We start from the raw sequence: 10,394 nt of genomic DNA, 5'->3' as shown, positions 1-10,394 counted from the left end.
GGCAGTCTCCCTGGCAATCCTTGCATTCAGCAGCAGCATGAGTTGGGGTCATTTGTACTCAGAGGCTGTCCCATATTCCAGGCATTGCTGAGGAATATAGCTCCTCAGTCTCCCCTGACTTACCGGCACTTACGGGGTATTTGTTATGATGTACAGATACCTCAAGTGCAAAGCTATGTCTTCACAGCTTCATTGAAGCTGGTATTTCTCAGTGATTTTTAAATACGATAAAAAGAAGTCCCGATTTAGTCATAACCTCCGATTTCCTTTGTAAGCCTGTGCTCACCTTAATTCCCTCACTTCTCAGACTTCAGTGAGATCTAACCTCGTGCAGATGGCCAAGAGCTATTTTGGCCACGGGTGAATAGCTACATCATCATTGATTTCAGTAGTTTCATTTCTTCTGGGATAATCTCAAGTGCCCATGCATTGTCACTGCAGTCGCACGTGGAATTATATTTACTTCCCAGCAAGGAAAAAAAATCACAAAATCCAATCCTGCCGCTTCTCTGTCTCCGTGTTCAGAAGCCCGCTGTCCCAATGTGGTAAGTCGCTCCCACTTTTGAGATCGGGTGTTAAATTCTAAAAAAGAATGGAATGCATAGAGTTAAGAGTTGGACATCACTAGCCCTTTTTTCTAACAGTGAAACTCCTACAATTGATTCTAAAGTTTCAGTCTAACATGAAAAGCAGTAAGATGGTATTTTAGATCCCAGCTCTGGGTGGACGTACTTTATGTCTGAGTGACAATTGGGTTTGCACTTTGGGAAACATCTGAAATAATTTCTGTGATCAGCAGACATTCCACGAAAATCTGGGTGTGACCCCCTCCAAGAAGCCGGAGCCCCCCTCAGAACGTTCAGACACCCCTTCCCAGCACCCCTCATGGTGCGGCGGGACGGCTGCCGGAGGGCAGGATGGAGACCCGTGCGGAGGCCGGTGTCTCCATCAGGACTACGTTACCCAGAAGGCAGTGCGCCACACTGGGCCAGTGAGGGCTCAAGGAGCGAGGCACTTCCGCCCAGCGGACGGCATGTAGGCGGGCCTTCCGGCGTTGGCCTCCAGCGACATCTTGTAAATTTGGTTCTGTCCAGCGCTCTGAAGCTGAGGTTGCTGGGACTGCCCAAGGTAACGGAGCGGGGAAGCGCAGGGCCGGCTGCTCGGAGACTCAGCGTGGCTGTCGTGCGGGCTGAGCACTGCGGTGCCACGGTCGCCGTGGCGGTTCCCATCCAGGTAAATGCTGCGTTTCTCTGGGCCCTCACCCCCTCAGCTCTTATTCATTGAAATTTCATATTTTTGTTCTTACGAGGGTCCTGTTTACCTTGGTCTTCCGAATTCTGGAATGTCGCCTGCCCGAGGAGAGTGGCACAGAATGCGTGTGCAGCTGAATAGCCGGCTGTAAGATTAGTGCTAACCTTCTGCACACGGCCAGGAGCTTATTGCTTGTTCTCATTGCTGTTAACCTCTTACCTTTGGGTTTCTTCCCGAGTAGCACGAGCGTCGCGGTGCAGCTGCGCTCGCCAAAGCCTGATCCGTTCCAGGGAGAGGGAAGCTGGCAAGGGCTGTTCTAAACATTAGCCCGCTGGGGCAAATGGAGTGGCTGCTCGTGGGCCGGGCTGGGGCTGAGGGTGGTAGCTCTGGTCGCGGCTACCGTCTTCCTGCGAGTTGGAGGACAAGGTGAGCGAGGGTGTGAGCGCGCCCCCTGCCGGCCGACCGCTCCGTTCTCGCGTTCCCACTGGCCGGGGAAGAGCTGGGGTCTAGACAGCACCCCAGCACCCAGCTCCGCGGTTCTTCCGCGGCCACCATGGCCTTCTCCAAGGTTAAGCTGTTGTCCGATGTCTCAAGCAAGCACCCTTTATTTTCCGAGAGCTTCAGCACCTCTGTGGGAAGTCCTCAGCATCATAGTTTAGATGAAAGATTGATGGGTTACTGCAGTCACAGCACTGTACAGCTGTTCGTTTTTCTGCGTAGTATTCTGGGATATGAGTATATAAACAAAATGTTTTTATATGTTTCTGCCCGTGGTTTTCTGCATTTATAAACACTGGTACTGTAGCCACATGTTTTGGGCTATACAAGCATACAGTTGTCTAGCATTCTGTATTAAAGATAGCCCACTTTCCACAAGTAGTTGTAGGTTTAAATTTATGATTCCAGGGGCACCTGGGTGGCTCAGCTGGTTGTGCATCTGACTTGGGCGCAGGTCATGATCTCCCGGTTTCTGAGTTTGAGCCCCACATCGGGCTCTGTGCTGATAGCTGGGAGCCTGCTTCAGATTCTGTGTCTCCCTCTCTCTAAAATGAATGTAAAAAAAATTTTTTTTCATTTATGATGCCAGATTGGTTTTCAAAATGTTACCAATCTACATACATACAATAGTTTACAATATTTAGCTAATTTCTATAGTGTTACTAGCAGTGGGCAACGTCAGGCTTGTGATGTCAGCCTTACTGAGTTGGTTTTTTGTTTTTTTTAAACATTTATTTTTGAGACAGAGACAGAGCACGATGGGGGAGGGGCAGAGAGAGAGGGGGACACAGAATCTGAGGCAGGCTCTGAGGTGTCAGCCACAGTCTGACCAGGTACCCCACACCTTACTGAGTTTTGCTTTATTTTTGTTCGTTACTGTTAACTTTACATTTGCATTTTTAAAAAGCGCTTACTGGAATTCTCATTTACATACACAAGATTCTTTAATTCACTAAGTATTAAAATTTTAAATAATTTAACGATTACGGAGGGTTCACGAATTTGTGTAATTTTTGCTCAACTGTGTAACTGGTCATTTCAGTTTTTATGACAAAATGTAACAGGAGCCCCCAGGAGCCCTTTGTTTCAATGTAGTGGGATTCTTTATTGTGATACTTTGGTTTGAGAAATCTGTTCTTCTGTTAACTTGTAAGAGACATAATTTTTTGTCTTCCAAGTTAAGCCTATCCAGCTGAAATTACGTCATTTTTTAAAAAGATTATTAGGCTCCATACCCAACTTGGGGCTTGAACTCAAAGAGTCACGCTTTACCAACTGAGCCAGCCAGGTGTCCCTGTGTGCATCGTTTAAAGTAGAGGTGTAAATTTTTATGTTGCCACACAACAATTTATAAGCTGCTACTATTTTAATGCTCTGTAGCACCACTAAAGCATCCAGATCCGTGCACACATGCATGACCCACTTCATGATCTCTCTAGTTTTTCCAACCTAAATCCTATGACAATCGTTTTCTTACTAGAACAGCTTTATAATGTGCTAATCTCTTTTGGAACAATTACTCTTGTATGTTAAAGTGATGTTTAACGTTTATTCTTATTTACAACAATCTTGTCACTTAAAAAAAATTTTTTTTGAGAGAGAGTGAGAGCTCAGGACGGCAGAGAGGGACACAAAGGATCCGAAGGAGGCTGTCGGCACAGAGCCTGACAGTCAGTAGGGCTCTAGCTCACGAACTGCGAGATCATGATCTGAGCCAAAGTTGGATGCTTAACCAGCTGAGTCACCCAGGCGCCCGAGCCTTGTCACTTTTTAGAAATAGCTTCTCACGTTCTAAAATACTTGGGATTTTTATGTTTGCAGCTATGACTTGGTCTGCTCTCAGGAAAACTCAAGGATTTTAGCAAAACTGTGTACTCCTTTTGTGTTTGCAGTAACACCCAGCATGTGTTTATAACATGCGTAATATCAAGGTTTTGGCTTTGCTCTGAATCTTTTAGTACTATTGGGTTTGCAGTTGTAATGAAATCTAGGGGTGTTGTCTTTTCTCCACATTTTCTTTCTTTTTCTTAGATGCACGTTGTCCAGATTTATTCTTCCCTCATCATTGATCTCACCCTTTATGGGGCATCTGGGTGGCTCCGTCAGTTATGCGTCCGACTTGGGCTCAGATCATGATCTCGTGGTTCATGAGTTCAACCCCCACATCAGGCTCTGTGCTGACAACTCAGAACCTGGAGCCTGCATCGGATTCTGTGTCTCTTTCTTCCCTGTCTGTTCATTAGGGGGAAAAAATTTAGTGTTACTCTTTAAGTATATAGTCATTTCTTTTGTTTGTAGTTTTTGAGATTCTGTCTCATGATGTGGTTTTCTTAAATTGTGATTTATATTTGTTAAAGTTAATATAAAATTATTGTACTTAAACCAACATGTTCACTTTCTGATCTTATTTTGTGCCCCATTACTAATTTTACATTAACATTACATAAAACTTTTAGAGGATACATGCCCACAAGGTTTGTGGTTTTTTGATTGGTTATCCTCCTGTATCATCTTCTGGTAGTATCGCAAGAGAAAATGATAGGATGTTTCAAGTAAGATACTCTGCTAAAGTAGGCAGGAATTAGTCATTGTAAGGATAAAAAGTAATGTTTCAGCACCAGCAGTTTTATAGAATGGGGATGGAACAAAAACTAGGCCTTAGCTTCTTTCCTTTCTCTTAAGTTGAAACGGTCAGAAATGCAGTTACCCCAGCCTGCTGGAGGCCGAACACCCTTACTGGGTTCCCAGCACCAATTCCTTTATCAGAGCTTCATTGTGGACACCCAAGCACGTAAGCGGTGGTTTGATATGTTACCTTACCCAGTGGAGAGAATATATCTGCACCATTTCTTTCTGAACATTTATGGAAAAACTGGAAAAGGAAGTGTAAAGAGTCACATCCGTGACCAGCTATTAGGGCTAAACTAAACTACAAGATACAGTGAGAGAAGAGTGTATTTGGGGCACAGGAAGAAGCAGAATACGAAGGAATAAAAATGGAAGGGTCGGAAACACACTGAGACACGGACATAATTTATCCCTTATTCTTCCTGCTCGCTGGCCTGAGGGCAGCTACTCCAACACAACACGACCCCATCAGCCTTTTCACTCCTTTCTTCCCTCTCCTGGAAAGTCAAGATGCACGTGCTTTGGGCACAACTGAACACTCTCTGCCTTCTTTTATAAAGGCTGGATTTTCCCCCTTTGGCTTTCCTCTGTACCTAAAAATACTGTGTTTCACTTTTCTGTCTCTACCCGCGATGGGACTTAAACTAACGTGGCCCTGCTCTTCCTGCAGGTTCTGCTTTCAGCAGAAGCACTTATGGACCCTGCACTGGTGAGTGTCAGGTGTCCTGGAACTCCTGCTGCCACCCTTCCTGCCCTTGGTGTCTAGAGCCTCTAGCTAAGCCCTCAGTCCAGGTCAGAGGTTATATGCAGAGGGATCCCCACTTGTGGCAAGTCATGGGGTGAGTGTGAAAGGGTGTCTTAGGTTTAGGAATTGGTGTGTACAGAGCCATGGCTTTGGAGGAGAGACAGAGATGAGAGTGGGTGGGGAATGTTCTAGGTCCGCTAGGACTGTTATGTCTGGTGAGAACAGAGGACAAGGAGGCTAGAGTCAGGCCTGGGGTGTAGCCTGAGCTGGGGTTCTGTTCTGAGAGTGAGGGTGATGGCCACACAGTTCTGGAGTAGAGGAGAAAACCAGCTGGCTCAGGTCTTCAGAAGCTGCCCCTGGCTAGAGTGCACTCCACAGTCGGGGAGAGGGAGACAAGGAGATCATGAACAAAGCTCGTGTAGTACAGTGTTCTAGATCGGTCAGTACTGGTTGTAGCTGGGCCAAATAGCTGGTAGATGCAGAGGTAGGAGAAGGATTTGGCTTTACGTAGGGCTGACCAGGGGCACCTGGGTGGCTCGAGTTGGTTAAGCATCCGACTTTGGCTGTGTCGTGATCTCACAGGTTGTGGGTTTAAGCCTTGTGTCACGCCCTGTGCTAACAGCTCAGAGCCTGGAGTCTGCTTTGGGTTCTGTGTCTCCCTCTCTCTCTGCCCCTCCCGCACTTGCATGCACTGTCTCTGTCTCTCTCTCTCTCTCAAAAATAAATAAAGATTAAAAAAAGTTAGGGCTGATCAGATTCTCTTTTTAAAAATATATTTATTTATTTTAAGAGAGAGAGAACACAAGCTGGCCCTTCACACCCACTGGGGGGTCCAACGCAAGGCTTGAACCCACAAACTGCAACGCAAGATCATGACCTGAGCAGATTTTCTGATGTGGAGGGGTCACAGATGACTCCATGGTTTTTTGTAGGAGTAACTTTTGTAAGAATATGAGGAATTCTCTTTTGGCCATGTTGATTCTCAAATGTTTCAGAGACTTCCACGTGTGGGTGACCACTGGAGAGCTGGTCCCCCACTTCTCAGGACATCCACACCAAGGCTGAACTCTGGATCTGATATGGTGGGGGCACGTTCCGGTCATAGTGGCGTTGCCCTTGGGGGACAAGGGAGGAGAGCTGTGGACAGTGCGTAGACAAGACAGCATAACAGTTGTTACCAGGAATGTAGAAGGAGGTATGGGGAGGGGAAAGTCCAACAGGTAGCCGGATTTTCATGGGAGTGGATATGAGATCAGAGCAATAATGGGGGTGAGTTGGTAGAGTAGACTGGTACTTGCTCACCTGTGTATGCACCCCTCCCACCAGGCTCTTGTGGTGGCTCTTGACTCAGAAGGTCATCAGATGAACTTACAGGACCTCCCAGGACCTAAATGACTGGCGAAGAGACACAACATACCTATAGAAGCAGAATGTTACCAAGGGTATTTAGATCTGCATGTGATCTAAACCAGCAGCAAGGTCAAGTGGGGAAGGCCCTTCCCTTGGAGGTTAGGATCTATGATCACACTTGCCCAGCACTTCTTCAGCATCACACACAGACACAAGTCAATGGTGGGGACCAGCTGTGTGAGTAGGAGCTTGAGAGAGAATGCTAGGCCCCAGGTGCTTACATCTGGGAGGCAGGATGCTGGGGACTCAGATGTCTTGCAGGAAAGGGACGGGAGTCCTGCATCTCAGTGTGGGGGAGGGGGAACGGGGGGTCAGGAGCAGGGAGTGAGTGAATCTGGAGGTTGGGTTTCGGGGCAGTTACCAGGTCCTGCCGGGAGAGGCTGCTTATGGACGCAACCGTCCCCATCATCACAGGGCTCCATGACCTTTGAGGACGTGGCCGTCTACTTTTCCCAGGAGGAGTGGAGGCTTCTTGACGAGGCTCAGCGACGCCTGTACCGGGACGTGATGCTGGAGGTCTTTGCACTTGTTGTGTCATTGGGTAAGGCCCTCCCCCCAACCCCCACATCCTGGGCTGGCTCCTGGCTTTCCTCTTCATCCTGGGCACAGAGGCTGGGGCATGGAGATACCTCACAAGCAGCCCCAACACCAGCTGTTCAGAGGGGCCTTCGGTCAAGGTTTCTGGGACATTTTTGTTTCCTGAGGTGGTTTGGGGGCTGGTTGCCTTGGGCCTGCACTGACCACTTAGCTGTCCCGAGTTTGCCTTAAGGACTTGCATCTTCTAGGTCCCCTGTTATCCAGCTGGAGCTGGGAGGACACGGGGTACATGACCAAGTGGGTACGCCTCCAAGTGGGGGACACTTGCACGTGGAAGTTGGCGACAGGGAGAGGATGTGAAATGGCTGGGGATCCTGACAGGAACATGTCCCGGGCTCACAACACTGCTCTGATGCCAAGGTCAGAGGCTCTCGTGTCTTCCCTGCCCTTCCTTGACGCTCTGCCCCCTTCCCTCACCTGTCTTCTACCCTTCATTGGGATCGCCCCCAGATCACTGCTCCTTCTGCTGTGCTCGCCACCCCCGGCCTACGCTTGACCCACCACGCGGTCTGTCTGTGCCCGTATCCTTAAGATAATACTTGAACGCCAGTCACCGAGGCCCTGGTGAAAACACACTCCCCCCAGAAGTGAGTTGTGGACCCAGCCTCTCCTCCCTGCACCACACACCGTCCTCGTCCCCGTGTCTTCACCTGCTGAGTCCCCTCTGCCGTGTGAAGCACAGAACTGCCTCCTCCTGCTGCCGGAGCTGCTCAGCATTTCTTCTCTGCTTTCAGGCTGCTGGCACGGAGCAGGGGCTGAGGAGTCACCTTCCGAGCAGAGTGTCCCCGTAGGAGTGTCACAGGTCAGCATCGCCAAGGCAGATCTGTCCCCCCACGAGGTGCACAGCCCGGACTCCGAAGGGGATTTGCATCCAGCCGAGAGCCCGGGAGCGAGCCCTGGACAGAAAGCGTGTGGGACGGGGGGGAAGCCTGAGGAGCACCAGAAGTGGCACAGTAGAGAAAGACGCCCGCGAAGGAACACGAAGAGCCATGCCAACCACCCCCCACCGCAGAAGCCCGTCCCTGCTGGCCCAGGCCTTCTCCCCCGGCTCGCTCACGGTCGGGGGACACCCACTGAGGACACCGGCTGTGCAGAGCCCTTTCACCACGGACAGAGGCGCTACAAGTGCGGTGACTGCGGGAAAGCCTTCTGCCGGAAATACAGACTCACCCAGCATCGGAGAGTCCACACGGGAGAAAGGCCGTATGAGTGCAGCGAGTGTGGGAAAACCTTCAGCTACAAACACATACTCGTCCAGCACCGGAGAGTCCACACTGGAGAGAGGCCTTACGAGTGTGGCGCGTGTGGGAAAGCCTTCGGTAACAAACCCACACTCGTTCGGCACCAGCGAATTCACACTGGAGAGAGGCCTTATGAATGCGGCGAGTGCGGGAAATTCTTTAGCCAAAGCTCCAGCCTTAGTGAACATCAGAGGATTCACACTGGGGCACGGCCTTATAAGTGTGGTGAGTGTGGAAAGTTCTTCACCTCCAACTCCAACCTGATTAAACACCGGAGAGTCCACACCGGAACAAGGCCTTATGAGTGCAGCCAATGTGGGAAATTCTTTAACCAGAGCCCCAGCCTCATTAAACACCAGAGAATTCACACTGGCGAAAAGCCTTATGAATGTAGCGAATGTGGGAAACTCTTCAGCCAAAGCTCCACGCTCATTAAGCACCAGAGAGTTCACACCGGGGCAAGGCCTTACAAGTGCAACGAATGCGGGAAACTTTTTAGCCAGAGCTTTGGCCTCACTCAACACCACAGAGTCCACACAGGAGAAAAGCCCTACGAGTGCCGTGCGTGTGGGGCATCCTTTAGCCACAGCACACAACTTACTCAGCACCGGAAAGTTCACACCACAGAGAGCCCTCCCCAGTGCAGGAGCTGTGGAGAAGTCTTCCGCCACCGGTCGGCTCTCATCGACCACCGGAAACTCCACAGCCCCGCTCAGCCTCATGAGTGCACTGAATGTGGGAGAGCCTTCAGCCGCAGGTCTAACCTCCTGCGACACCAGAAAGTTCACAGGGGAGGAGGGCCTTAGAATGAGCGGGGGCTGCACCATGTCGAGAGCCCATGGGGCATAGGGGGCTAGGCTGTACTTTCTAACCTGTCCAGAACCCTCGTGTTGGCCAGTGCAGGTTTCTCCCACGTGTGTCCCAAACACTGTATGCCTCAGTGCGGATGGTTTCATGGCACAGGGTAGCTATCACTCTAGAGTTTTGGGCAGTCCCAATTTTTTGGGACTAATCTTGTGTCCCAGATGTACTGGTTTGTGGTTGAGTCTGGAGGTTTCCCTGAGAGGAACCGTGTGGGTTTTTGTTTTTTTAATGTTTATTTCTGAGAGAGACAGGGCATGAGTGGGGGAGGGGCAGAGAGAGGGAGACACAGGATCTGAGCTGTCAGCACAGAGCCCCATGTGGGCCTCAAACCCATGGATCATGACCTGAAGTCAGACGCTTACCCACCTGAGCCCCCTGGCACCCCAAGGATCAGCTTCTCTTTCTCACATAGGATGTGACAGTGCCCCAGCGCTCTTGAGAAGTAGTGCTCTCGCAATACAGAGCCCTGTGCCATCACATCTGCTGGGCTGGTATCATGGATTCCAGGCACCAGGTAGGAGCCATCTGTGCGGTACAGACACACTTAGCAAAATGGTGGGGGGACTTGGAAAGTGGAGGGGCTGCGATGCCTACACCAATGCCCTGGGGGCTACAGCCAATTTCAGGTAAGGGCCTTGTGGACGACATTCTGAGGCCCTGTAGACCTGACAGCGCTCCTGTGGCCGGGGTTCTATTGCACTACAGTTAAAGAAGGTGTTGGGGGCGGGGGGGTTGAAAACCAAACTCCTGGGAATGCAGACATGAAGGCAGCAGGCATGTGGTCTTCCTGACCCACGGAGCGTGGCTTGTGAACTCCGGTGCGGTTGCTGGCCGGTGGGACGCGGAGCTGTGTCCTGGGGGGGAGATTTCAATTTTCCAAGGTTTTCCCGATGTTCAGATTTTTCCGCAAAAGCATTTCCACTCAGCATGCGATAGACTTCAAGTGTACTTGAAAACCGAAAACTGCTGCTGGTAGACTTTACTGCACGTGCACTCGTGAAACCATCGTCCTCCACCACAGGTCCTTTGTCTTGTAACCTCTGCCTGGATTCCCAGGCAGACCGTCACTTTTTCGTACCTTCGCTAGTTTGTGTTCTCTAGAATTTTACATGTTGGATTCTTACTGTGGCTCCTTTTTACGGGCACATAGTAGTATATAA

At 50.0% G+C, this 10,394-nt stretch overlaps 1 protein-coding gene and 1 long non-coding RNA gene across 9 annotated transcripts; one reads left to right on the top strand and one right to left on the bottom strand.

Moving 5' to 3' along the window:
- Positions 1-424: 424 nt before the first annotated feature.
- Positions 425-9,204, top strand: LOC132691100 (uncharacterized). 8 transcript variants are annotated; one of them, XM_060652410.3, is made up of 5 exons: positions 425-545; positions 800-1,233; positions 5,048-5,086; positions 6,947-7,073; positions 7,864-9,204. In XM_060652410.3, the coding sequence occupies exons 1-5, from the start codon at positions 425-427 to the stop codon at positions 9,174-9,176; spliced, it is 2,034 nt and encodes a 677-aa protein (XP_060508393.2). In that variant the 3' UTR covers positions 9,177-9,204. The 8 variants fall into 8 exon arrangements, with proteins under 8 accessions (XP_060508393.2, XP_060508394.2, XP_078294772.1 ...); XM_060652413.3 differs by lacking the exon at positions 425-545 and adding an exon at positions 6,474-6,630 and having other exon boundaries at positions 1,168-1,233; XM_060652414.3 differs by lacking the exon at positions 425-545 and adding an exon at positions 6,477-6,630 and having other exon boundaries at positions 1,207-1,233.
- LOC144614597 (uncharacterized) lies at positions 445-1,773 on the bottom strand. The gene is made up of 2 exons (XR_013552452.1): positions 1,471-1,773; positions 445-582 (listed from the first exon to the last, which is right to left on the bottom strand). It is a non-coding gene; the product is annotated as an uncharacterized LOC144614597 (long non-coding RNA).
- Positions 9,205-10,394: the final 1,190 nt, after the last annotated feature.

Source organism: Panthera onca, chromosome E2, assembly GCF_046562875.1.
Source record: "Panthera onca isolate mPanOnc1 chromosome E2, mPanOnc1 haplotype 2, whole genome shotgun sequence".
Lineage (NCBI taxonomy): Eukaryota > Metazoa > Chordata > Mammalia > Carnivora > Felidae > Panthera > Panthera onca.
The sequence above is the reverse complement of the archived record's forward strand: the minus strand, read 5'-3'. Positions and strand labels throughout refer to the sequence as shown.

Excerpts from the sequence above, each read along its gene's own strand:
- LOC132691100 (XM_060652410.3), top strand. The coding sequence starts at position 425 with ATGCATTGTCACTGCAGTCGCACGTGGAATTATATTTACTTCCCAGCA. Across the intron at positions 5,087-6,946 it reads CACTTATGGACCCTGCACTG|GGCTCCATGACCTTTGAGGA; the intron begins GTGAGTGTCAGG and ends CCATCATCACAG. Across the intron at positions 7,074-7,863 it reads TGCACTTGTTGTGTCATTGG|GCTGCTGGCACGGAGCAGGG; the intron begins GTAAGGCCCTCC and ends CTCTGCTTTCAG.